The sequence below is a fragment of the Melampsora larici-populina genome (genome assembly GCF_000204055.1).
Source record: "Melampsora larici-populina 98AG31 unplaced genomic scaffold MELLAscaffold_7, whole genome shotgun sequence".
Taxonomy (NCBI): Eukaryota; Fungi; Basidiomycota; class Pucciniomycetes; order Pucciniales; family Melampsoraceae; genus Melampsora; species Melampsora laricis-populina.
The window spans coordinates 201,994-229,574 of record NW_006768771.1 but is presented as its reverse complement, the minus strand read 5'-3'; the positions used below and the strand labels follow the sequence as shown (position 1 = coordinate 229,574).

The window sequence follows — 27,581 nt, the reverse complement described above, 5'->3', positions numbered from 1 at the left end:
TGAACAACCCATCAATAACACACTGGATTGCCTTCCAGAGAGCTCTCCAATTTCTGAAGGGCAGTCAAACTCTAAGTCTCAAATGAGGTGGTTCAGATTTAAAACTCAATGCAGATGCTGACACTGATTTTGCCACTTGTACCGTTACCAGGAGATCTACTGGAGGCTATGTTACAAGGTTAGGTGAAAGCACGATAAATTGGAACTCCAAAAAGCAAGACACAGTAGCCACATCAACAACGGAGGCAGAATACCAATCAGCTTATGAAGGAGGTCAAGATATAGTTTGGATGAATGATTTAGTAAAGGGTATAGGGATTCAGCAAGAAGACGCACCATTATTCAAGTTAGATAATCAGGGAGCAATAGCACTATCAAAGAACAAAAAATTCAAGCAAAGAACAAATCATGTCAACGTAAAATATCACTGGTTACAAGAACTTTCCTCAAGCAAACAACTTCAAATTCAATATGTTCCATCCAATGACATGATAGCAGACATGATGACTAAAGCACTGACACCTGCAAAACATGGAAACGTTTGCACACTCTTAGGCTTACAAGATGTTCCAAAGATGAGGGAATCAGGATCACGAAGTGATCCCTTGACAAGCACATTACGTGTAAGAACACTTACTGATCAAATACGCATTATGGATACGTTTCTCTTTCACATTATGCCACAATGTTAATTTCTCTAAGATCATTTACATAAAAGGAACAAGCCTCTACACATGTTGTCTTCTTTCTCTTTATTGAACTCATACGTTTTGTCACAGTGTCATTTTACTACTCACTGGCAGGCCAGTGAGTACGTCCAGCTCAATCCAATCTCAAATCCATGTCAGTTCAATATCAATCCAATCTCAATGTTTGGCCTAGAGTAGCAGACAAACAACCTTCCATAATGAACTGGAATAAAGTTTGGTTGCATGACCACACATGGAGGTGTCAGAATGTCTGGAAGGTTTGAGAGATTATGCAGTCCATGCATATCCCCCACTCAAACATAATTGGCAGTCAAACTGATATTGAATTGAGATTGAATTGAGATTGGATTGAGGTGAATGGAACTCACTGGCCTGCCAGTGACTAGTAAAATTACACTGTGTGTGTGCTACAATCTTTCTTACAGAATGTGTTTCCTCTTCGATCAACCTCAGTCTTCCCAGTTAAGACTTTGTCTGATCTTGTTCCTTCTCAGATATTGTGTTTTCTCTTTGATTGACCTGAGTCTTCCCAGTTAAGACTTTCTCTGATCTTGTTCCTTCTCAGGATAGGAGAATTCCACAAATACCTTTGTTCCTCTCTCAACATAAGATAATGAAGGTGCAGAGGCTCTTGCTCAAAATCCTTCTCATCACTTTTGAACAAAGCACATCCATACAAGGTTTCATTTTGTCCAACAATGTGTTGAAGAAGGAATAGTAAAATTGGTTCATGTTTCTTCTGCAAAGATGCTGGCAGATATGCTGACTAAGGGATTGTCAAAGGTTTTACCAATAAAGCATAGATTATCTTTAAGTGTTTTTCAATTGTGTTATTAGCACAGGGGGGTGTTGTGAAGTTCACATATGTGTAATGATGCTAATACATTTCTCTCTTACTAAATATCTTTATAACCTATAAGCATATGTTAGTTCTTATATTGCATCACAAGTTGTTAGATGGATTTGTCTTCCTCACCTTTCCTATTTGTTCTGACTTCTCTTTCTAGCTGGAGAAGTCCATCTTATCATTTTGAATGCTTTTCTTGCTGCTGATGCAGCTTTTCAAAAACCTCATTCATAGTGCTTGATAGAAAAGTATGCTTTCATCTAATGTTGTAACATAAACCTCACCCAATTTTGTATCCTTTGAAATGTTTTAAGAAAATGTAATTAATTGAGTGCTGGATGACAATACTTCAATACTATATTTGGTATAGGCTATAGTAAACACTATACCATACAATGCTTTTCTCAAAAACTACAGTACCCACTATACTATACCACACTATACTATACTATTTTTTGAAGTATAGTCTAAGCTATACTGTACCAAGTATAGTGCTACACTGGTACAGTACAGTATAGTATAGTGGCCGTGTTGCAACATATACTTTAATCCAAGGATAATATGTTGCCAGCACAGCATTCGTACTTGAAGTATGAGAAACCTTTTTTTGGTCAAACAAGAAGCATTTCACTGCACCAATATTTGAAAAAAAAACTTGCATGAAGTCAAAAACTAGTGCTTACAAAACAAATCATGTATAGTTCCAACAAAACAATTTATGAAACCCCATGATTCAAAATGAATTACAAAAAATATATAAGTAAGTTTTTATTGTCCAAACCAGAAACACATTGAACAAATAAATAAAGAGAAAGCAGTGAGAATTGATTGCGGGATGGATAGATGGACAAGTTGATGAATTACAGACAGGTTCAAAACTATAAGTTATACATGACCAAAATAAACCTTGAAAATTTACCAAAACTGAAAAAGCTAATAAATTAAAATGAACTCAGTGTCCTTGAATGAGAAAGAAAGACAGTGAAAATCAAGATCATAATGATTTCTTCAATCCATCCAACCATCTAGAATACAATAATTCAGAAATACTACTTCTAGGTGGATCAAGAAGTTCTGAGTCTTGACTAGAATCTTGTGTAACGATCGTATTAGTTGAAACGTTTCGTTTCTGTTCAATCTCTCTTGTTTTTCGTACTATTGAAGGATTATTGAGATTCGAGGAGTCTTTTTCAATTTTAATATCAAGATCGTGAGACTCATCAGGATATTGATTCAAAAAGTGAGCTTTTTCTTTAAGAGAATGGTTTGAGTGATCGTTATTGGATCGCTTAGATCCCAGTGAACCGCCTTGGCTTTGCCCGTCATTAAACACCAAATCATTTCGAGACATCTCTGCACAAATGCTCGAATTCCTATTGGATCAATCAAACACCAGTAAGTAAATCTATCACACTACACATCCCGATTACACAAGGATAAAAGGAAAATCTATACTGACTCTTGAACGCCTGTAATCAAATTCAATAAAAGTGTACTACCAGCATCAGGATTTTGATGCACCAGATTAACAAAACCTTCTTTGATCATCTGTAATGAATCATGAACTTCGCTCGACTTGCTTCGCGGAGGGAAATCCTGACCTATCTAGATATTTTGGAAAGTGTCGCATGAAAAGGATGTCGAAATCATTTAGCTATCGCCAATAGATGTATACGATAAAAGTACCTAAATTTTGATCACACCTTATCAAGAAGAGGCAATAACACAAGACTATTGATCATTTTGCCCAAATGACCATGTGAAGGTGTGTTGTTTATCTCATTGGCTCCGATCGAAGTCGTGCCCTCTGAATCTGCACTCACACGAGATCGCGATTGGTTGGATTCTTCAAGTCTCATTTGATTCAGTCGAACATTCAAAGACTGTGGCTTGATTGATCTCGTGGGTTTGACAGTATGAGATCTGTGACATGGTAATAAATATAAAAAGTGAGCATCATCGTGAATGTGACTACAAGAAAATGTCAGAACATACCCGTCTAGCGAATCTTGACCTGTTTCCCGCGCGCTTTCCTGCAATGCCAATCTATGAAGACTAGCTTGGTTGGTTTTTCGGAAATGGGTAGTAGCTACAGAAGGCGAAGGTGGTGGTGAAGCCAATGAGGGAGTAGAGCTCTGACGTCCGCCAAGTAAATGGACAGATGGTGAAGATGGACTTTTGGTGAACCGAGTTTCTGATTCATGTAAGCCATGATCACCATGTCCAGCCGGAACACCCAGTGTAGTACGTAGAGGTGAAGCACTCATCGCTTCACGTGCTGCTTCTAATTCATCTTCATCACCACTATCGTTCTCATCATCATCATCATTCACTGAGGACTGAATCATCTCAGCTTGAGTTTCTTCTACTTGTTGAATTTGATGCTCTACAAGTTCGGTATCAGCATTATTCAAGATATTCTCAATCACCGTCTCAGGTTTAATTGTGTTTTGATAATCCCAAGATGAAGTTATTGTATCGTGATCTGAGATTGAATTCGCAGTTTTGAAGTCCATAGTCGAGTGGCTGACATCTTTCGTCTTGACAGTTCCGTCATGATGACTATGAGTCCTCTGCAAAGATTTGCGAGCCCTCCACACGCTATGACGTTCGATTAACTCGACAAGACTAGTAGATTCTTTGCCAGCAATGCCTTGGTCAGGATGATGTCCACCTAAAAGTTTTTGACCATTAGCAATGAAACCAGTGAGACTTTTCTTCAAATTTAACGGATTATGACCTGTCGATTGTCGTTTTTTAAGAAAAGGGTGATTGAGAAGTTGAAGTGCATTGGGTCGATGTTGAACGTCTTTTAGAAGACAACAATCAATGAAATCTTTGAATTCATCTGAAAACAATTTAATTCGTTCGGCATCCAGGTTATCTTCAAGTGTTGGAGATTTAGCCTTAGGGATCAAAAACAGCACTCTCAACGGATGATATTCCGCTAGTGGTGGTTGACCTTTGGCTAATTCGATTGCAGTAATTCCTTTGAAAAGATCAAAAAGGGTCACCGTCAGTGACGTTACTAATGTTAATGACGCAAAATTCTTTTCAAAGACCAAATTGAACGAACCTAAACTCCAAATATCAGCTTTTTCATCATAACTAGACTGTTTAATAACCTCAGGAGCCATCCAGAAAGGTGTTCCAACAAACGTATTTCGTCTTGACTTATTATTGCTCAATTGAGTAGCAACTCCAAAATCTGCTAACTTGATCTTTCCTTTGGAAGAGACTAAGATATTGGCAGATTTGATATCACGATGAATTTTCTTCTTTGTGTGTAAATATTCAAGACCTAGTAAAAGTTCATGAATCACAACTTGAATAGCACTTTCAGGAAATGGTCCAGGTTTTAATAAATCCAAACAAGATCCTCCTGATAAATATTCCATCACTAAATCGATCAAGTTGTTAACAGTCAGTAATCTCATCTCAAGATCTTTGAATCCGAAACGTCGACTTACCGATCCAAAGCTTGTAACCCTTTACAAAACTACCGTAGTATCGCACAATGAACTCGGAATCACAGTCTGATAAATGACTAATTTCTTTTTGAATTCTTGAAACAGTTCATAATGAAAATTGAGGGTCAGCCATGCTCTGTTTCCCGTCCTGGAATGGCTAGCCGATCATCTCAACTAAAGAAATCACATACTCTGATATGTCATCATCACTATTTTCCAAATCAATTTGTTTAACAGCGACAATTTCACCTGTGACTTGATCGAGAGCCTTGTAAACAACTCCAAAGTTACCATGTCCAAGTTTTTCCAAAAGCTTATACCTTTTGCCCAAGTCATCAGAAGGTTGAAATGAAGGAGGTGATGATTGACTAGGAGTTGAACCGGTGCGGGATGGCTGAGCTGGGGTGACCATGTTGATCAAACTTAAAGTCGAATTGTCCGAAAGTTGTTTGATGAGAAGATTGGTCGTGGGTCACGTGATCAAGTAGGTTTCTCACTCGTTTCAACTTGAAGGTTTAAAATATGCGATCGAGACTCGAAGATTGAGCAGTGAGGATTAGCAATGGTGGCACGAGCTGATGAGGATTATGCGTTGAGGTGAAGTGCGTATGTAATTGAGTGTCCTAAGAAGAATTGGGGTGAGGATCTTCAGCCAAGGTCAGGTGGGTTTTGGGATTGAGACTGAGCGTGGAAAAGTTTGATTGGTTGGATTAACAAATTGGAATGAATTCGATGAAAACCGCAAAGTTTACTGAGAAGAACAAGTGGAATTTATGTTGTATGTTACCCATCTTATCATGGCTTCATCTTCGACTTCCAACTCCAACAACAACCTCTTCATTTATTTAGATATGTACCTTTCAATCATCCTCAAAGAAAACCTTTCTTCTATAGAACCTCAAAGGACAAAATACCATTTATCAAATGGTAATATCCATCAGTCAACTGCCCACAAAGCAAACACACAAATATATAGCACGCTGAGAAAACAGTAAAGGCGTTGATAGATACCTTTGTGTATGATGGAAGTTTTGAAAAGTACTAGACTCACATCATCAAATCCATTTCAACTTCAACCACCCTCAAAGGGTGAAGAGCCATAAATGAGAGAAATGCATGTACGATGAACATTTGACAAAGTCGAGTTCATGAACTTCTTGCAACACTCTTCGCGTACTCAATGACTTTACCGATCACCAAACCATTCAATTTTCACTGTTCATCTGATAATTGCAAAACATTGCAAAACTAGACTTGAATCGAAAGCTGACGACGAAGGGGAGCGCTCTCCTCGATGTCAAAGCCTGTAATGTTCAAATGCGCTCAACGACTCCTAAAGAGTAGGGGTTCTCAAAGTAGACCCGGTTTGTAAAAACCCGGTTGACCCAGTTGACTTTTTGGCTGTGATCTGTCAAAAAATGTCAACTCGATACACAAGGTTACTGCCAAAAAGCAACCGGGTCAACTGGGTTTTCTTGAAACCGGGCCAACTTTGAGAACCCCTAGTAGTGTATACCGTGCAAAAGATTATATGTCGTTCAGAACTCTATAGCAGGCCTTCATAGTCAGTCTCCTTCAAAAGCTCTTCTCCATCATCTTGCTCATCTTACCCGTGCAGAACTGTTTGTGGTAGTAATCGAAACACCGAATTAAGCAATTGCCATATAACATCATTGTCCTGTCTTATTTCTCTCAAACACAGCATCTATGTCTGCGTTCAGAGCTAGGAGTATGAGATATAAACTATTTTACCAATTCTTCTTGGGGGTGAACGCAATCAGCCTACTTTCATTCATTGATACATGAGAAATTGATGTCTCTATTGATTGGTTGCTCTATATAGGTACATAATTAAATTACAGAAACCTGATCCAAAAATTTATGCTTTCTTTTCTTGCCTTCTCCACATCTCAGCGAAATCTTCAGGATGAGATGCATCTTCGACGCCCTGCCATATCAGACATCGACCGTATTAGTTAACACAGTTTTCTGTTATCGAGTCATCCTTTATAGAGAACGGTTTATCAAATACCTTGTCATCTCTGATTCGATAAAAACGTGGAAATCTTAATGATAGACCTCGATCTGGATCTATTAATCCTTGCGCCGCCTTATACACTGGACTTAGCGTAATATCTGCCAAGATTTTCCACCAATTACCAGATTAGACACTTCATCTTTATGCAAGCTATTTCTTCCACCGCTGCGGAAATAGGAGAATAATGAAAATCATAAGACGAACTGACCAGCACCTCGAATTTCCCATACTTCACTTGGTAAAAACCAAACATCAGGTGTATGACCACCACTTGATTCAATATAACCTAATTGTTTCTCAGCAGAGCATCGAGCTGTTCCTTTCGTATAGCGAGCACCTAGATCTTTATAGCTAATTAAACAGTCGTGGGAACGAAGACGATCAATTTTTCAGCAAACAATAAGATTAGCAGACCAAAATAATTTAATGTAAATATATAGAAGACAAACAATTGGTCATTGAATCCTGATATACATTTACAAACCGCCTGAAATCCACCACTCTCAGGGTCATAAAGCGCTAACAAGACTGGTGACCTACCCAATAGCGTGATTTGATAGATTGTCCTCAGCAAATAAACGTTGATATCGAAATGGAAGAACTTCAACTCACCAGAAGCTCGCCTTACGGCCTTGACCATGCCAGGCACCAATGGGTACCAAGTCTAAGCTATCACCCAACTCTCCATAATCTTTTTTGACTTTAAGCCAACTATCTGCTCGTTTATCAGGCTCATAACTTGCTAGTAAAGCTTTCTTACGTGATCGCTTCGCCCCAACCGTTGAATCCAAATTGGCCTGATCATCTTGTCCTACCATTCTATCCTCTTCTTCTGAGCCTGATACCTCCATATTACCATCAACATCCTGATCCATCACCATGGAGCTTGGTGAGGTCTGACTATCCAAAATCTTGACCATGATTCCCTCACATTTATTAGCCACAGCTTCCAACATAAATTCACGGACTTCTTGCAACTTAGTCACTGTTGATTCCATCGAATTAACATGATCGAAACGTGCAATCAAGTTGCATCTTGTAGATCCTTCGGTTGGTACAAAAGGCGGAAGATGATCTTTCAATAGTGATCTACGCTTTCGGAATGCCTCGGCCAAGAGAGGCTAGACATGTTTGAAAGCATTCGGCAAAAATGAGTCAGTTACTTGTGAAACGATGGTATGAGAAATTAAACCACGCTCCTGTGTTCAAACTTACCTTTCCATTGAGATACATCAAGTCGAATGCAAAGATTCCTACTTGGATATCAACGTCTTCTATCTTGACATCCTTCCTACTACGGTTGGCCAAAGATTGGAACGATTTTAGCTGGCCTGTTACAGGATCAATCGCACATATCTGTTGAAGAGATAGGTTAAACCTCTCGTCATAGGAAAATCCTTGCATATCCACGCACCTCTGCATCCAGTATAAATGAACTCAGGCATTCCTGTGGTTCGCATGCATCCTCCATTGATCCATTTCCTGTGTCTTTCACTATTTCATGAGATTCACTAGCTTTTCCTCGCTCGAACAAGGCCACAACCAAATCCAGAACATCTGGATACTTATCAGTCATATCCTGCCATAAAATTCGTTAAAAGGAGTATAGAGAGTATGAGCAAACATAAACATCTGATAAAAAATGTCGGTTCAAGTTACCTCAAGATGACGACTAAATAGTCTGACAAAGATATCTTTTTGAGTTCCTACCCATTGACCCCCTCTGATGTTATGATGATGTCCATCTTTACCACGTTTGGCGTGTATTTGCACGCGTTGTCCATCGTATTTCCACCTATCATTCACAGCATCAAGGAAGAGCAAGTAATGAGGAAAACATCAGGGAGTGATCAGAATATTAGGCTCTGTGCCACGAAAACGTCTCATAAAACAAAAAGTGAGAATAATTCGAGGACTGACTCAGCTACAAATTCTTCATCTGCTTTTAGCCTTTGCTCAACATCACTCAAGTCTCGAGTGATCTGTCCAAGCATAGGAGATATTGGAATTCCTACAGCTAAAGGAACCTTTTCAGAAAGCGTTTCAAGACTGCCTTCATCAAGCAGAGCTGGCTTCATATGCGTGGAATTTGAATTGGTCATCATCAGTTATCAAAAGTTCAGTTCATTGGGTTGTAAACACGTACAATAATAGAATCATAGTTCGGATGTCGAACATAAACCTCTCGAACGATCTTCTGAGCTTGTGTGAGTATTTTCAAAGTTTCCAATCGTCCAGGTTTATTTGTTTCTATAGCTTTAGCTTTACCTTTCAAGTTTTTGTCAATGACAGCTTGAATTCCTTGCCTGTCATCAGGAGCAATCCAATGTTTTCTGATGTGATCAGACTGTGATGATGTGGTAGATGATCGGCTGAGGCAGAAAGCTTGTGCTAATGATGATGTAACAGTCAGCTTGACTGCACCAATCCGAAGGTTTCGGCACATTATCTGTGGACCAGATTAGGGAAGGTTTACCGTTGGACGGATCAGTTGAAGGGTCACATAAACGGTACACTAAGAGGCACACATTCCTCATGACTCAACTCTAACTAGAAATCTGACTTCTTCCCCCTTGGCAGAGACTATAAGTTTTTTAACAACCTCAACTTTGGTGTCCACAGAGCCAGGCCCTTTCAAATGAGAAAGATTATATAGATCATCGAATACTGATTGGACAGTGAGCTGTGCGGTACGACTAAATAGCGTTCTGACTGATCTTCGAGTTTCGAATGCAACATCACCCGGATCACCTGTTTTGCAAATCCAAGTCAGGAAGATAGGTAAGGAACAGAACTGAATTTCAAAATCATCATGTCTATCTCTGACCATGTTTGTTCCAAAGCGCCTTGAGCTCTTTGTGGGACACGTCGGAAACAGCTCTGATAGCCTTAGTCAAGATCTGGGATCCAATTCCCAGCTCAATACCCTCGTACGCCGGGCCAAAATGGCCAGTTATGAGATATACTGTAGGTAAAAGGCTAGATGGGTCATGCTCAATGATTGTTCGGAGTAAGTTGGTCAAGATAGCTACACGCGTGTAAGCAAAATTAGAGAAGAGGAAAAGACACATCAGCAAAGTTCGTATATCCTGATCCACTAAACTTTTACGACGCTTTCACTTACTGGTGATGCTTAATCGTGAACGCGTAGCAGAGATGGATACAAAACCTTCTGCAAGAAAGCTATATGGCACCTTCTTAGCTGGTGTACACATGGTAGAATTTGTAGCTAGCTTTTTCTTAGGTGACTTGGATTGATTTTGTGAAGAATATATTGGCCAAGTTGATGTATCAACCTTTGCGGGATCGAATTCAAAGATATCCAAACATAATGAATAATGCGTCTTTGTGTTGGATTGTGACGCTTGACCTGAAAGTGTATTGATTGAAAGTTGAGCTTTTGTAGCAACCTTTGGACAGTTTGGACCTGGTGATATCGGTAGTGGAACGGCTGAGATAGAGGGTACTGAAGAGTTTAGTGAACTTTTCGAGTCTTCTCGTTGGGTTTGCTCATAGTAAGCCTGATCGTCGTCTCCGGCCAAACTTCGAGCGAACTCGGCATCCTGTTCTAGTTGAGAAAGACCACTTTGTTCAACCTTGGGTAAACCAAGAAGATCTGAACCATTCGCAGCGCCGGTGGACGATTCGATCCGTGATGAACTTTGCTCAGGCGACAATCGTGAGCCTTCAGCTCTTGCTTGACGATCAACTGTTTGAACGGGTGGTGAAAAGAAACTTGCGATCGTGCGCTGAGAAGCTGACTTTGACTTCTTCGGTGTCCCAGACGGATGACTAGAGTCATTGGTCCTTTTGGATGGCATAGTGATTCGATGAAGATGACACTTGAGCATCAACTGAAATGATTGAGGACGGTTTAAGTTTTCGAATGACTCATGTAGATGGAAAGTGAGGTCATAGGTACAAACCAGATCCCTCCAGATCCTCATCAGAAGTCAACTGTCAATTTAATTTCGCTCGTTACACCCTATCACAAGTTCTCTCTCCTGCTTGGTAATCTGTCAAGGGCCTTGCATTGATTTTGAGCAGGCCGCAGCATTTGCCAGGAGAATGACTCGCAGGGTGACTCGCGATTTGCAGGGACTGTGCTCTTCATGCTCCTATGTATCACATCCTAACTTTTCCTCTCATGCTTTGCTTGCACACCCAGTGGTAAAAATATGCATGTCTAGAGTTTGTTGCCGCAATACCTTTTTCATGGACACCACATCTTAAAATTCTTCATTTTCGTTTTCTTAAGGTATATTCCATAAAAATTGATCGGGCTTGGCGGAGCAGACATCCAGATTCCAACGGAAAGTGGCTGTACTTGCCTGATGGGATTTCGTGACGATTGATGCAGATGTTAAAGGACGCGTGCAAATCCTGAATTGGTACCGAAGAGAGTGACTGTGGCCCGGCTGCGGATCGGTCGGACTAGTCGGATAGTGCTCGTATGAAGTTCAGATTCCGATACAGGAAATTTTTCAAACTCAAAATTTCTCCAACGAACTCTGTAAAAATATTAAAACTCAAAAGACGGTCTATCAAATCTCGGAAACTTTTAGCCTCAACAGTAGACTTCCTTGAAAATGTGTAAGTCTGATTACCAAATTTTTTGGTTCTAACCCGTGATGTTAATGGCTAATGTCCAATATCCTGTTGCATTGAATTCTTCCATTACACCTGCTTTGATTGGACATTGACATATCTTATCGCGACTAGGTGGCGTCATAGGTTTACTTTTGGGAACTGTCGAGGCTAACGCCGCACCTGATATCTGCGAGGGGTTGAATCTATTACAACATCGTGGGCAGGACGCTTGCGGAGTGGTCACATGTGGACCCAAAGGTCGTTTCTATCAATGTAAATCTAACGGAATGGTTCGGGATGTCTTGGACGCCCACAGTGTCGCTAGTTTGGTAGGAAGCATGGGTGTCGGACACGTGCGATATCCTACCGCCGGAAGTACCGCACATGCCGAAGCTCAACCCTTCTATGTCAATTCGCCCTATGGAATTGTTTTGGCACACGTGAGTTCTCGTCTCATTTTTTTCCAAGACACGTGTCTCGTAATTTTATAACCAATTCAATTGATTTTGTATGGACTGGTCCAGAACGGCAACTTGATCAACACCTCGCATCTCCGATATTATCTAGATCACTACGCACACCGGCATATCAACACCGATTCAGATTCTGAACTTCTTTTGAATATCTTGGCGGACAATCTTCAAAAAACTGGAAAATTCCGGATAGACGAAGATGACATTTTTAGAGCGATTTCAGGTCTAATGAAGCATTGCCATGGAGCTTATGGATGTGTGGCTATGCTTGCTGGATTTGGAATCATCGCTTTCCGGGATCCCAATGGTATTCGTCCCCTCGGTTATGGTCGACGGAAAGTAGATTCAAGTAACGGGCAACCCGAACGGTGGGACTATATGATCAGTTCTGAAAGTGTCGCATGCGATGCAAATGGATTCACAGATTGGGTAGATGTCAAACCAGGCGAAGCCATCATCATCACAAGAAAAGGCGTCCACGCCCGACAAGCTCTTACACCTCGTACTTTGGCTCCTGATATCTTCGAATACGTTTACTTTGCACGCCCGGATAGTGTTATCGATGGTATCAGTGTTTACAGAAGTAGGATGGCTATGGGTGATGCTTTAGCCCTCGAAGCCAAGAGGATATTGACTGAATGTAATATGTCAGTGGATGTGGTTATTCCAGTACCAGATACCAGTCGTGTAGCTGCCTTACAATGTGCCCAAGCCCTCGGTATACCTTATCGGGAAGGGTTCGTCAAAAATCGATATGTAGGGCGTACATTCATCATGCCCGGTCAGCAGCTACGGTAAGTGACGAGTCAATCATTTCAGGGTTTTCCCTTTGATCGTGGATATCAAGATCGGAGCAAAATTGACGCTGTTTTTTCCTTTTCAGTCGAAAAAATGTTCGGCGCAAACTGAACGCCATGGCTATGGAGTTCGATGGCAAGTCAGTCATGCTGGTTGACGATTCTATCGTACGAGGTACCACTTCAAAAGAAATCATCCAAATGGCGCGCGATGCTGGTGCCAAAACCGTTATCATGGCTTCCTGCGCACCGCCCATCAGATTTCCAAACGTATTTGGTATCGACATGCCTTCACGTAAAGAGCTTGTGGCCCATAATCGAACAGAAGACGAAATTGCACACGAAATCGGAGCTGATAAGGTCGTCTTCCAAACACTCGATCACCTCATCAACAGTTGTGGTAAATTTAACAAATCGATCCAAGAATTCGATTGCTCCGTTTTCACCGGTAAATATGTCACTGGTGGGGTTGACGAAGAATATCTTTTGAACCTTGAACAACGCCGAGGAGACGCAAAAGCGTCGTCTTCAGGGAAAGCTAGTTCACAGTCACAAGCTGGTACAACCAAATCATCTTCCCTCCTCCTTCCTACCCAATCTCATGTCGATCAACTATCTTCGAGATCATCTGCACCCGTTGATACCTCGGGAAACACAAACCAAAACCCTACTATCGCTCCTCCCGCTGATACCATCGGTTTGACGAATGAGTCCATTCAGACTGTCAGCCAAAACGACATGTGTGTCGGATTACCAAACAGCTATCTCCGACAATCATCAAGTTCTCGTGGCAGCCGGGCAGCCAGTACCAGTGCGGAAGAGCTACCAAATGAAGTGGCAGACAATGTCACTCATCTCGAGTTGGACGATGACGAGGCAGAAGCATTAGTAAAGCCTATGAAGGACAGCCTTCGCATTGATGGTGAAGATAAGGACGGTACCGTAGGTGGCATGGTGACCGACGATGGCGGACATAATGTAAGCCCTTGACGCCTGACTAGAGCAAACCCCAGTTGGACTAACTTCATTTGTACGTACAGGGGTATATACCGACAACTCCCAGGTGATGTCGGGTTGTGCTTTCTTCGAAAGTAGTCTTGCGATATAATGATTCATCCACTGCTCATTCCATCCCTGGTTAAGATCTCCACCAAGCCCGCCGCAAATTTGCTTGCACAATTTTCTCTGATCATTGATTGCGTGTTCATAGTTTCTTTTTGCTCATATAGATGCCTGCATAGAGCTTTTTCTCTTTTCTTGTCAAGTAGTGCTCCTGTTTATCTCCATATTTTCCACCGTTATCAAATGTCTAAAAACATCCACGATTCTATATCGTGCTTTTCTCTTGCCTTATATTTTTTATCAATGTGGTTTATGCATCTTTCGCAATTGGTTTTGGGTTTTGATTTCCATTCAAATATCGCGGCATCTCTCGCATTGCGTCTCCTTGAATACCTTTTTTGAAGACTCAATTTTATTGTGCTCGTCGTGGCAATCTTTTTTTGCATCAAGCCATTCAAATACCATGTATGTGCAAGGTGCCATTGTTTTCAGGGATGGCAACACTATGATGAGTGAGTATGAGCTGGCAGGCCAAAAGTGTTGCAAGATACATACATTTCTCAATCAATAATCAACTCAGATGAGTATTGACGCATCTGTCCCTGTAGTATCACCCTGAGTTTTTCCAGCAGCATGAGACTTGTGGCCGTGCAGCGTCTTGCAGCGCACATTGCACAAGGTCAAACGCTGATTTATGGTACATCTGGATTTCAGATCGCCCGCGCTCCTGCACCCGCACATCATGTGAATCTCAGGTTGAAAGCTATCGAGACCTCAAAGGGGGCTATCCAACTGATCACATTAAACCACAGGGGAAACTGCAACAATGGTGGACTCGAACACCTCTAATGGTTTAAATTAGTCCGCCTACGACTTATCAGTGCCAACATCATCTGGGGTGAGCTTAACGTATAAACATATTCAATGAATACAAAACCTTCTCCATGAATAAGAGTCGACCCATGCAGAGCTAATAAGCTGTTGTATGGGGCATCGTTAATCATGGATTAATCTTCTGAATAATGTGATGGACATGGTATTTTTGAGTTGGAGTTGGGCACGTCTGATCTGCTTATAAGAGTGAGTCGCAACTTATCATTTGTCACCTTTGCTTCTTGTTTCTTTACGCATGATCCAACACCCATGCGGTCAGTCTGAGGACCATCGACACATCTTTAGGCTCACGCTCACTATTCACAAGGTGTGATGAGAGAGATGATCATCACAATTGGATAGTGTTCACAAGGGGCTGAACTCATCAAGATCAGACCAAGAGGTGTTCAAATGTCGAATGAGATCATAGACGGTTGTGAAACAGGAATGAAAAGAGGCTGATGCAAACTGTGAAGCTGATGTTCGGGCGACTCCAGCAGTGTCTGTGTAAGATTTCACGTTCAGATCAAGTACCTCAATCACGTTTTCGCATCGGCATAATACCGAAGGAAAAGATGATCAGATTCAAAACACACAATAGCATAAATTGCAATAGTTTCAACGAGTGAGCATCCAACCATGGACCGTACCTCTGATTGTAGGATCTCCTTCATCTTCCGGGAATGCAAGGCCAGCATTTTTATCCTCAACAACCTTTTTACAAGTCCATCCACGAGTTTGGGCGAGCTCTATTAATCCATTATCTTCTTTCATGAACTTAGGACGGTGATGAGAGAAGAAGACAAGAAGACAAGGAGTAGGTGACTCGGGGTTCGAACGCGGACGAAGAAAGCGTTCGCAGGTCGAGATTAAGGCTTCATGTTGGGAATGATTGAAGACCAGATCTGAAAGGAGAATGAGGTCAAAAAGAGGTGATACTGTATTGGAGGGTGTTTGGGCACCACACGCATCCAGGATGGGTAGATGACTCAATATATGTGCGGGATTGGCGCCCCACGTATAACCCTGAAAGAATGGAGAGCGAGTATCAGTGAACTACGATCAGGGTTTTGGAATGACACATTCTGGTGTAGGAGGCGGCGAGCGCGAGACGCACATCTACTATCATCCGGTCTCTGATCTGCGAGGGCAGATTTACATCTGCGTTGTGCTTCAAGTTATCAATCAGGTCTGCATCTGGGAAATCTGTAGTAACGACCTAGTGACGCCAGCCAACAGGTGGAAAAATTCAGTGTGAGTGGGGGGTGTACGCGGCGCGGCTATGAAATCTTACCAACTCCGCTCCTTCGAATGCGCTTGTCAAACCGGGCAAACCAGCTCCGGCACCAAGCTCTAGTACAAACTTTCCACGCGTAGTTCCGGCTCCGGGCACCGATTTCAGAAGAGTCTCAGCGTTCTGCTCCAGATATTTTGACATCAACATAGCAGCTGGATACAGGACGTGACCTGTTGAGGTTGTGCGATGATATTTTCAACCCGATGATAGTTTGCGGGTAATTGATTTGTTGAATATTTTTGGTTTACAAAATTACCGGGAAGAAAATGGGCGCCAAACCTCATTGTTAGCAAAGTCAAATAAACCTCCCAATTCTGATATTCTCAAGTTCACACAATACGGCATGACTTGAGATTCGATAACCAGAACTGCGAGAACAAACAAAACACTGCTGCAAATTACTCACCCCACAACGGATGGCCGCCAACCAGTCGAATTTTCAATTGATCACCATTGGATCTGACAAAGTCAAGTACTTGAGCTTCTGGAGCAGCGGGTCGAAAATTCGCCGGTTCCTAACAAGCCAACATAAGTGAAAACAACAAAACACATCAATTCTCATCATGTTGGAGAACAGTTGAGTGGAGTACATAAATGCCTCCAAATTCACCTCGAAAATGTTGAGATCGCCATCTCCTATCGACACCTCATCTTGGTCTCCATTCAGATTTGATTGCATCTGCACTTTGAATGAGGGCACTCGATTCCAGTTTTTTCCTCGGCTTCAGAAGTTCACGGGCTACAGGGATGATTTAGGGCCCCGACTCGGCCCGTTTCACAATTTTCCGACAGGCCGCCAAATCACGTGATAATATTAAGAGACGGTAGTTTTGGTTTCTGTGGTTTGCACAACTTCAAGTGTCGAAGCCAGTGACGACATGAACAACCTCCAGGGAACATTTCGAATAGCAAGAACCAATCTTTCCTTCTTTGCCAGCAATGGAGTCTTTTCCCATTCGCTGTATCTACCGGAAGCCTCCATGAGCCGAGGAATACAGCAACAGGGACTAACATTCAACTATTTCACTCTCGCCAGGCGCTCATGCCAACATCAACCAAGACTGGTTTCCCAACTTTCATTCTCTACATCATCTCAGCGTCAAGCAGGAACCACAGGATCTTACCAAGAACCTTTGGATACATCTACTTGGAAACCAAAGGTCAACAAGAGATGGACACCCATGACCGTGGTACTTATTTGTGTACCACTCTTGACATTCGGTTTAGGAACTTGGCAAGTTCAACGATTGAAATGGAAAAGGAGATTAATTGAAGATTTAGAACATAAGATGAGAATCGATCCAATCCCACTTCCTAAATCGATCAAGTTCAGTGAAACTAGCATTTTTATTGGCGAAACACTCTCATCGATCTCGGCTTCTAATTGGCGTTTGTTACGTTACTTCTCAATAGTCCTGATGTCGTACCTGAGTTCGAATATCGCAAAGTTCGGCTAGAAGGTAGATTCGATCATTCGAAAGAGATACTTATTGAATCACGAACGCGAGATGCGGAACTCGGATATCATTTGATCACTCCATTCATTCGAACTGAGGGGGGTGAACCAATATTGGTCAATCGCGGTTTCATCAAAAGAGAGTTCAAAGAACAGTCATCGCGGGAAGCTAGTGTGGTCAGTCCTTTTTGCTAGATCTATCGATATGCATGTTGCAACCCTGACCAATTTATCAGTCAGGGAATACGATAGAACTCATAGGTATGCTACGAAAGCAAGAGTCCAAGTCATTATTCCAACCAGAGAACAAGAAAGAATCCAATCAATGGTACTTTGTTGACATTCTGGAGATCGCGAATCATTTGAACAGTGCACCAGTCCTTGTTGATGCAATCACATGTAGGTATTGCTTCATGCTCAAAGCCTTCCTTGAACAATCTGTCATAAACTCACGACTTGCACGGTTGTTTTGGTATTTTCAGATGCCAATAGTGGTGAACTGAAGCAAATGCTGTCCAAGGGAAACCCAATCGGGCGGTCCTCTCAAATTCAACTAAGGAACATGCATGTCACCTACATTGTCACCTGGTAAGCACATTCACGTCCATTCAGATTGTAGGATATCGAGATTCACAACTTATGCCACAATGATAGGTACGGATTATCTGCTATCACCAGTATCATGGCTTTTAGACTTTTGAGGAAACGTTTATCCGGGCGATCAAGATTCGCAGGAGTTCAATAAGAACATGAATCTTTGTTCTGTTAGATCTCTTAGACGATCCAGCTGTATTTTTGCAAAACGTTTTCCACCCTTATTCTTTCCTGAAGGTCTTGGCATATTTTGTAACGCTGAAAACTGTTGAGTAACAACCTAAAGATACAGTCTATGCCTGATATGTATCTCAAGTGGTTGTTGAAATCAACCAGGTTGAAATCTTGCCCTTGTTGGAGATTTTCAGGTGTCAGACTTGAGAAGTATACTTCAATGTGCCAGGCCTTTCTGAGTATGCTGGCTTGAAACAAGAATGAAGTCAGCAAAGTTGTTTCTCCCACCCAGTGATCAAGAGATGTGGGATACTATTGGTTCTGTGAACAATATACAACTATCACCCCAAAGCAAGCAATTGTGTGTGATTATTGGACCAGAGGCAACCAATAAGGTGCTAGCTTATCGTGGCTTACAGTTCACCATAAATGAATAAGAGATCTTCAAGGGGCCATATGTTCAGCAATCCAGATGTTTGTATAAAAAGTTAATGATATCTCTCTCCAGGTCACCAATTGGACCAGCTGGACAGAATGCAATTATTGTCAGTGAGGATAACTATGACAGTTCAGTGCTACAAGGAAAGGTCTATTATTTACCAAATTAAAACTTGATCTTTCAGGTGATAGAACCCATGTTGTTGCAATGCAAAAACATCCCCAGTCTTAAGATCTGGAAGATTCAAGCTAGCCAAAGGTACCTTTTTGTTATAATCCTTACACGGGAGTTGTGTGTGAAAGGCACACAAGGAGATGTCACATATGTGTGTCGCATGTGATTTGATTCACGTTGGTTAATTCTTCCTCAAATTGTTGATTTGATCTTTACTGATTGTATGATAATCATCTAGTTGAGTTGTTTGATAAGTCAATCAAAATCAAAGTGGAGTGATAGAGGATGGCTATGCGGCTATAACCATGCGTGTATCATGGACAAGCGTGTGAATTTGTCAGACGTTGCTAGGAGATGAGAAATGTTCAACACGGGTTGCACGCGTGCACACAACCCTTTTAATTACCCGAAAACGCTCAAGAAAAGTTTTACAAAGGTACAGAATATTTCAAAAGAGATGAACAGTTTTCAAGCTTTGAGTGATTCACTACAAATAGCTTGCCAGCCAAAAGAGCACCATCAGGTCAATCAAATGTCTTCTAGAAGCTGGACTCGAAATCCGGTGGATGGGAGTGACTTGAACAAGATGCAAATTTCCCAAAAATGTTGAGGTCTATGCCCTTGACCTTACAGAAGTCTTCCAACGGAGCTAGTCTAAGATCAGGTTTTAGGTGAGGTGAGTAATCTCTATATTTCATGGGCATTACTATTTCCTTGAGATTAGGGAATATATCACTAATTATGAAGTCTGAAAATTCAGAAAGTTTATATTCGTACATTGAAGCATTATGCACTGTGAGGTGACGCAGATTTAGACATCCTGTAAAGCAGTGAAAAGTATCGCATGCCCACTGTCGGTAAATGGTCAAATGTGTTAAAGCTGGTAGAGAAAACCGATGGAGTCTCAAGTCAGGTAAGATGTCTTCTGTTCCGCGGTGTAAATCAAAATTGAATTCGAAATGTGTCAGGTGCGGTGCCCAAGAACTGATGTGCAAAGGCAGATTTGTTGAACAAGCATTGGGATAGTGGTGGATCACGAGTTTCGTCAACTGAGGAGGACCTTCATGAAGCGACCAAAAGTCGTTTATGACATCAACGTGCATCATAGCCAGCTGCTTCAAGTTTTTGAGATCGTGAAGAGAACTAGCAAGGCAATCAGTCCGTCCCCAATTGGTAACTGAAATGTTTTCAAGCTCGAGTGATTCAATGAGTGGTAAATGTTTGAGGGGTTCAATGATAGACTCTGCAGGTATGGGTACAAAATCGGGACCTCGGTATTTGAGATGTTGAACATGGTCGAGGTTTGAAAATAGCGAAGTCAAATTTGCGCTCAAATTGATTATTTGTTCTGTTGTAAAAGAACTCCGATGAAACGGAAATCCAAAGCAGAGCTTCTTAAGCCTGTTACATTGAGAAAGCACCTTGAGGAGATTTTTGGGACATAGACCAGGTGGTTTGTGTAGCACGACGTCGTGTTGAACTCCAAGGAGACTTCTTTGAATGTGCGATTCGAGTTTGTCGAATCGAACGGCTCTAACTGAGGGATCTGGCGGGAAATTTAGTCCGGCAAACTTCGTGCGCCGATCCTTGATGGGCTTGATAAACTTGAATTTGTTTAAATCAGAAGACCGGAAAGTAAAATGATGTTCATTTTTGTCACGGGCAGCCCGCCTGATAGAAACAGGACTGTTTGATGTTTTCGTCCATTCGTCTTCCAATTTAAAATGAAATTCTTTCACATAGGCTGCGTATTTCGGTAAAATCACTTGGTTCCAGAAAGAGATTGGGCGAGAGATTTCATGAGGCATCACGAGAGACTAGACCACCAGCGTAGAGAAATTTCAAGTCATATAATAATGAGTAAGTTTCAAGGATAAGTCGTACTTGCTTCACTTGACCAAAATCAACTCACCTGCCATATGAAAGGCCGACAAAGATGATGCATCCTATGATTAACAACGGAGAAAGATTGGAAGTCACTCATGATTGGAGCTTCGGGGTTGTGTTGATAAATGCACAAAGGTTTTGGATCTTTTGATACAAGAGTAAATATCTGCTTGGCCTTCTGCTGGTGACTTGTTCTACAGGTGGTCTGGTCTTTGTAAAGATATTTTGCAATCTCGAGAATGATTTCATAAGGTAGTTGACCAAGTAAATCTCTCTGAGTCCTCAATGCTAAGTTGGTAGGTTGATCAAGTTGGGGTTTTGCTTTTCTTGATTTTGGCATTTGGATCTGGTGCTGTGGTGTGACTTTTGTTAATGCTCAATGGAACTTGTGAGTTTTGCAGAGGTAGTAAGCCAAATGAGAGATTTGAAGGAGTTTTTAAGACTTTTTAGTCGAAAGAATTTGCTCCAAAGCTAAATAACAAACGAGAAAGGTTCGCGTGCAGACTTTAACCAACCAGAAGGCTGAATTTCATTACCTGGTCGCGAGGGCCTTCAGCAGGGATAAAGCTAGCAGAAGTACAGATATTTACGAGACCCTTGCACCTTGAGTCTCAGATTTTCCATGGCTGAAATTGAACAGGGAAATCCGCCTACAAATCGCTCTCCGATGACACTGTTCTTAATGGGGAGCAAGTAGCACCACTACACTAATGTTGACTATATTTTGAATGCACTTTGTGGGTTGTTGTGATGAAAGCACAAAATGACTGTAGATTGAGAAAACACATGAAGGGTCAGCTAGGATGTATTGATTGATTTTCATAAAATCAAATCGTAATGAGCTGTGATATAATCAAAAATGGTTATGCTGTCATTGGAGCTTTATGTGATAGTTGCAATGATCAACATACTTTCAACTTGTTTTTACAAAACCACTATGTACAATTAGGGTCAGCTAGGATGTATTGATTGATTTTCATAAAATCAAATCGTAATGAGCTGTGATATAATCAAAAATGGTTATGCTGTCATTGGAGCTTTATGTGATAGTTGCAATGATCAACATACTTTCAACTTGTTTTTACAAAACCACTATGTACAATGTTACAAAGTGTATAATGAAGAGACCTCAACACGAGTGGCAAAGATCGAATCGATCCATTACATGAGAACAAATCTAGCTTGTTGGCCACCGGCACATTTAGTCCAATCCAATGCCTATCCTTCTAAGCATTGATCGTAGGGATAGCACGTGATTTAGGTACAGGACCCTGGCAACCCTTGAAGTCAATCCCTTTAAGCTTGCAGAATTCTTCCAATGGAGCTAGTTTAGAATCCAATGTCGGTCGAGGCGAATCTTCCCATTTCATAGGCATTACTATCTCCTTGAGCTTAGGAAATTTACCACTGATAATAAATTTTACAAGCTCGGACAGTCCATCTTCGCAAGGCAAACAAACTTCGAGGAAACGGACGTTCGGACAAAATGTGAAGCACTGAAAGGTTTCACACTCGGAATGTCGGTATATCGTCAAATGGGTTAAAGCCGGTAGTTTAAACTCATGAACGCTTGGGTTGAAGGTAGGGAGGATTTCATTTCGTGGTATTCAGGATTGTGTTGATCAAATTTGAGTTGGAAATCTGTTATGTGAGGAGCCCAAGTATTGATGTAATCAGGCAGCGTTGATAACCACCGATTGGGATAGTGGATGGATCACGAGTTTTGATAACTGAGGAGGAGCTTTATGGTCGCTCCAAGAGGGCTCTATGACATCAACGTGCATTAAAGACAGATGTTTCAAGTTTTTGAGCGTGGAAAGAGAGCTAGCAAGGCAATCAGTCCGTCCCCATTCGTTGACCAACATGTTTGCAAGCTCGAGTGATTCAAGGTGTGGTAGATGTTTGATGGGCTCGATGATAGACTCTGCCGGTATATATTTGTAGAAAGGACCTAGATACTTGAGATGTTGAAGGTTTGTAAGACCGGAAAAAAGTAAAGTCAAATTGCAACTCAGGTTGGTCGCTACTTCTAACTCGGAAGATTCCCAACGAGGTGGAAACTCAAGACAGAGTGTTGTAAGATTGTGACATTGAACCAATACTTGGAAAAGGTTTGGGGGTTCGAGACCAGGTGATTTGCGTAGCACGATGTCCTGTTTGACTCCAAGGAGACTTTGTTGAACATGTGGGTCATTGTCGAAAGGTACGGCTTCAATTATAGGAGCTCCTTTGAAGGTATAGTCACCAAATTTGAAAGGTTGATGCCCGACAGTCTTGAGATACTTGAACTTGGTCAAATCAGAAGATTGCAAGGTAAAATGATGTTGATTTTGATCACAGGGAGCTTGTCTGATAGATATAGGATTATATGATGTTTTGGTCCATTCGTCTTCCAAACTCGCGTAAAATTCTTTGACAAAAGATGCGTATTTTGGTAAGATCTCTTGGTTCCAGAAAGAGATTGGACGGCAGATTTCATGAGGTATCACAAGAGACTAGACCACCAGGTTGAAGGAAGTTCGAAGTAAAAAATGATGACATACATCAATCAGTAAATTTTAGGGATCAGTCTTACTTGCTTCACTCGACCAAAACTAACTCACCGGCCATATGAAAGGCTGACAGAGATGATGAATCCTACGATCGACAGTGGAAAATAAATGAAAGCTACTGTTGATCGGAGCTTCAGGGTTGTATTGATAAATGTGTAAAGGTTTTGGACCGTCCGATACAAGAGTAATTATTTGCTTGTCCTTCTGCTGGTGATTTGCTCCGTATCTGGTCCGGGCATCGAAAACGTATTGTAAAATCACAATGAGGATCTCGTCAGGTAGTTTGCTGAATAGGTCTTTTTGATTTTCACATTCTATTTTTGCGGCTGGAGTAAGTTGATATGTTTCGCTTGTGTTGGTCATTCTGATTTGTTGCTGTGGTCTAACTTTTGCTTGGTGCTCAATGTTAATAGTGAATTTTGAAGAGCTAAATACAATGGCAAACAATGAGGATTCAATTCTACGATTTGGAAGTTGCAAGTTCCAAGATTTCATTACCAGCCCTGTCTTAAATAAGAAACAAAAGCAGATTAATTATGTAAACCAACCAGATTTCTGAATTGCCATACCTGGTCGTGGGGCTAAAATCAGCAGGGATGTGGCCAGCCGAGATTCATTCACGCCACCCTTGCATGATTTTGCATGACAAAGAATCACTGCATGGCAAAGCACCGGCAAAGGGCCACCGATCAAGCCCTGTATGTTGAAACTGTTTGGCTAAAGATGGTTGAAGATGGCTATTTCCTGGATTTTGAGAATTACTCAAAACTACTGATACAATCTATCCTTGTAACCCAGAACCTATGTAGGTTCATTAGTTGTAAGAAAGAGTTTCTCTGCTGAAGATTGAATTAATAAAAGAAGGAACATCACTGTAAAAAATCTTCGAGGTTGACACGGGGTGTTAACAAAGTGGAATATGTGAAATGGGAAGCCTCAACCATCTTCCCACTTGTCCAGGTCGGAGAAATCTTTTGTCTCTCTTTCCTCCTTCATCAGAATTGTATCCAAGAGAATTGAAAATCACAATTTCAACAACTTTTCACTACAGTTTTCTATACATACATATCACGCTCACACCCAATGCCCCGATGTCAGGATGGGGGCGCGGCTCTAAAAAAAAAGGCGCGCCCTGGCGCGTTTGTCGGAAAAATAGGCGCGTCTGGGCGCCACTGGCGCGTTAGGCGCGTCCTCTCACAGTGCGAAAAGTTAAAAAACAGTCAAAAAACGAAAAGAGACCAGTCGAAAAATTGTATTTCAGCATAGCACACGTAATAAAAACAATAAGATCAGTCAAATATGACTTCATCGGGGTTCCAGGCTCCAGGAGCGCCAACAGCAGGTGTACTTTCACCTGCAGACTCAACATGATGAAAAGATTGAACCTCAAATAAAGTCAGATCAAAGAGAGATCTAATAAAACCATCATAAGAATCGGCCTCTAAAGCGGGGTCAACAAGCATCGGTTCCTCTTGCAATCGGGCCACTCCTTGTTCAAACTCTTCAAGATCATCTGGGCCAGAAAAGAGCTCTGATGGTTCTACTCGTGGGTCTTCGATAACTTCAATTTCTTTGTCGGTATGATTGCTGACCGATTTGGATTTCTTTGTTGGGTTCTTGTTTGTTTTGGAAAGCTGAACTTGTGATATCATCTTGAGATTTGTGAGGGTCATTGCAGCTCGCTGTTTTGTCTTTGTAGCTGACATGGCTGAAAATAGGCTTTCAACACCCGCAGCATGGGCTATGATCTCGAGTAGTTTGATAGCAAGATGTTTAAGTAGACTCGTCTGTAGGGTTGTAAGCACATCAAGCCAGTAATCGATTGCAAGCAAAACTATGTATACATGAATCAAAGAGTTAGTAGCCAAAGTCGCCTGGATGGTTTAAAAAAAGGACATACATTTCTTTGATGTACCAAAATGACCTTCACCATTGAGATAAAGATGGGCCTGTTGTGCAATCGTAATGGCATCGGCTTGCGAATATCCCCAGAAAAAAGCGAGGTTAACGATCATCTTTTGGATCGATTTGATCGGATAGGCACGTGATACAGACAGATGGCGACAGCTTGGAGTAAGGAATAAAGCAAGGATGAAGATCGGTTCGTCGTAGTAGGCACGAGCTCTTGAATTCAAAACACCAAGACAGTAAGTCTTGTAATTGACATAACCCGGCCAGGTAGAAAGATCGAGACTTGAAATTTGGATGTAAACATTAATCAACTCTTTCCAGATGTCACCAAGGGTCGTAGAGGTTGATTCTAAGCGAGCAAGGGCATCAACAACCGGCTTGAGGAACAAAACAAGTGCTTTGTTTGCAGTGAAATGGTCGCGAGTTCGAACAATCAAAGCTGTTTCTTTTGGGATTGTTGGAGTGTCCAATGTTGGATCATCAGACATATCGGCGCATTTGAGAAATCCTAATTCATGTGTGTCGACAGAAAGACAGACTTTGCTATAGGTGTACCACCGACTGTCACATGAGCTCTGTATACCGTGAGTAATACCTTCCTTTTTTCGCCATGATTCAAGATGCTCGGTCCAGTGATGTGAAGATGTGAAGTACCTAACTAACTCCTTGTTATTCGAGACCACTTTTTTCATGTCTTGGTGGTTGAGAAAGTCTTTGGCAATCAGATTGAAAAAATGCAAACAACAAGGAATGCCAATAACATGAGGATGTGCTTCACGGATGATTCTCTACATGATAAGCATCATATCAGACAAGAACATCATGGAAGCACCAAGAACGAGATATGAACAGAACTCACTCGAAGTTTCACCATGGGTGTAGGATTATCAGTCACAACAGCAACTATCTGGTCCCACTTTATTCCTGACAAGCTGAGTGTACTATCAAGACTCGAAGAAATGTTCTCGGAAGTGTGTCGGATTTGGTGAAGGTCGAGTGTATCGATAAAGTGTTTGACTTTTGTGCCGCGTAGAGCCAAGACAGCATAAACACTGTTTCGAGATATTCGGACCATCCATCAAGGGAGATTGTTAGACCCGACTGGCGGGAAAGATCATCTCGCATTTCTTTGACAGTGCGAGCATGCACAATTGGTAAAATACGGTTTGTCATCACATATCTAGTAGCAGTTGTGATTGGTGAAACTGATAGCCTTTCTTGAAAACGAATGAAATGCTTGTTTTCAAGCACAGAGAAAGGTATGCGGCCAGTTATCAAGGCGAGACAGAGATGTTGATTGATTTGATCCATTTTGTCTTGAGTTCTTTTGACAAAATGATGGAGTGACGCATCAGTAAAGTTGTGAATTAGCTTGGGTTTGTCAATAGCTGAAGTTGAGGTGGAATCTTCATTAGTTGAGTTGGAGGAATCAGCAGACGATTGTGGCTGAACAGTGTTTATGTATGCTGATTTCTGGTCACCAGGAATTGATCGGCAGAGATTGATGATATGCTTCTGTAATAGATGAGGTTTACCATTCATAACCTGGTTGCAATAGGTGCATTTGGCGTCTCGTCGTCCAGCTGATTGATCACGCTCTTTCACTACACCAAATGTAATCTTTACCGGGCGGTAAAGAAAACTACTGACATAGAAAAGTCCTGAGGCAACAGGAAGAGAGCTAAAAATCTGAAAAAATATGCACCTTGTTCCTAGATGTTGGGGCGTCATGATGAGTATTTTTTTGTATTTTACACGCAGATATTGGTTAATGTACTAACAATAAAGGCTGAAAATCATCAAAAACCCACCTGTAACAATACCTGAAATTTGGGTCATGATTATAAAGACAATATTTTGTGGTCTAAAAACTTCAATAACTTTTGCAATTCTGCTCCAAATAACTCGATTTTTGGTTCATTCAAAAGCTGAACCATTCTCCTTTACACTTCATAATGTCAGCAAGGTGCTATCTAGTCATTTGAACGCTCTACATATGTCCAAACAGTTCTGCATGAATAGCTCTGTAGGACCTTCTTCAGACGGGCTACAGATGTGATGTCTCAATGAAAAATGTAGAGCAAAGACTCACCTTTCCAATGAACCAAAAATCGAGTTATTTGATTCAGAACTGCAAAAGTTATTGATGTTTGAAGATTTCAAAAACCTGTCTACAAAATCAAGGGCCAAATTTCAGGTATTGTTACAGGTGGGTTTTTGATGATTTTCAGCCTTTA

At 41.4% G+C, this 27,581-nt stretch overlaps 6 protein-coding genes across 6 annotated transcripts; 2 read left to right on the top strand and 4 right to left on the bottom strand.

The window, feature by feature from the left end:
• Positions 1-2,185: 2,185 nt before the first annotated feature.
• Positions 2,186-3,141, bottom strand: MELLADRAFT_71103 (uncharacterized protein; the record flags this gene model as incomplete). The annotated part of the gene is made up of 2 exons (XM_007406672.1): positions 2,186-2,930; positions 3,017-3,141. 2 exons carry the CDS (start codon positions 3,103-3,105, stop codon positions 2,552-2,554), a joined length of 468 nt encoding a protein of 155 aa, XP_007406734.1.
• Positions 3,142-4,199: 1,058 nt separating this feature from the next.
• Positions 4,200-5,646, bottom strand: MELLADRAFT_47293 (uncharacterized protein; the record flags this gene model as incomplete). The annotated part of the gene is made up of 4 exons (XM_007406671.1): positions 4,200-4,546; positions 4,634-4,957; positions 5,028-5,122; positions 5,219-5,646. Coding segments are annotated over 4 exons (987 nt in total), but the record flags the coding sequence as incomplete, so codon positions are not given.
• Positions 5,647-6,906: 1,260 nt separating this feature from the next.
• Positions 6,907-10,280, bottom strand: MELLADRAFT_34116 (uncharacterized protein; the record flags this gene model as incomplete). Its single annotated transcript, XM_007406670.1, has 16 exons — positions 6,907-6,975; positions 7,060-7,163; positions 7,274-7,416; positions 7,515-7,601; positions 7,678-8,186; positions 8,281-8,421; positions 8,561-8,644; positions 8,725-8,759; positions 8,817-8,860; positions 8,986-9,137; positions 9,212-9,321; positions 9,356-9,366; positions 9,414-9,514; positions 9,611-9,816; positions 9,893-10,093; positions 10,190-10,280. 16 exons carry the CDS (start codon positions 10,278-10,280, stop codon positions 6,907-6,909), a joined length of 2,088 nt encoding a protein of 695 aa, XP_007406732.1.
• A 1,374-nt stretch (positions 10,281-11,654) lies between these two features.
• Positions 11,655-13,992, top strand: MELLADRAFT_95122 (uncharacterized protein; the record flags this gene model as incomplete). Its single annotated transcript, XM_007406998.1, has 5 exons — positions 11,655-11,658; positions 11,788-12,095; positions 12,180-12,922; positions 13,012-13,903; positions 13,966-13,992. 5 exons carry the CDS (start codon positions 11,655-11,657, stop codon positions 13,990-13,992), a joined length of 1,974 nt encoding a protein of 657 aa, XP_007407060.1.
• A 1,486-nt stretch (positions 13,993-15,478) lies between these two features.
• On the bottom strand, positions 15,479-16,722 carry MELLADRAFT_60758 (uncharacterized protein; the record flags this gene model as incomplete). Its single annotated transcript, XM_007406669.1, has 5 exons — positions 15,479-15,886; positions 15,978-16,079; positions 16,155-16,327; positions 16,564-16,672; positions 16,708-16,722. The coding sequence occupies 5 exons, from the start codon at positions 16,720-16,722 to the stop codon at positions 15,479-15,481; spliced, it is 807 nt and encodes a 268-aa protein (XP_007406731.1).
• Positions 16,723-17,025: 303 nt separating this feature from the next.
• MELLADRAFT_71102 (uncharacterized protein) lies at positions 17,026-18,553 on the top strand (the record flags this gene model as incomplete). Its single annotated transcript, XM_007406999.1, has 5 exons — positions 17,026-17,484; positions 17,571-17,790; positions 17,850-18,012; positions 18,096-18,201; positions 18,268-18,553. 5 exons carry the CDS (start codon positions 17,036-17,038, stop codon positions 18,356-18,358), a joined length of 1,029 nt encoding a protein of 342 aa, XP_007407061.1.
• Between the last annotated feature and the right edge of the window lie 9,028 nt (positions 18,554-27,581).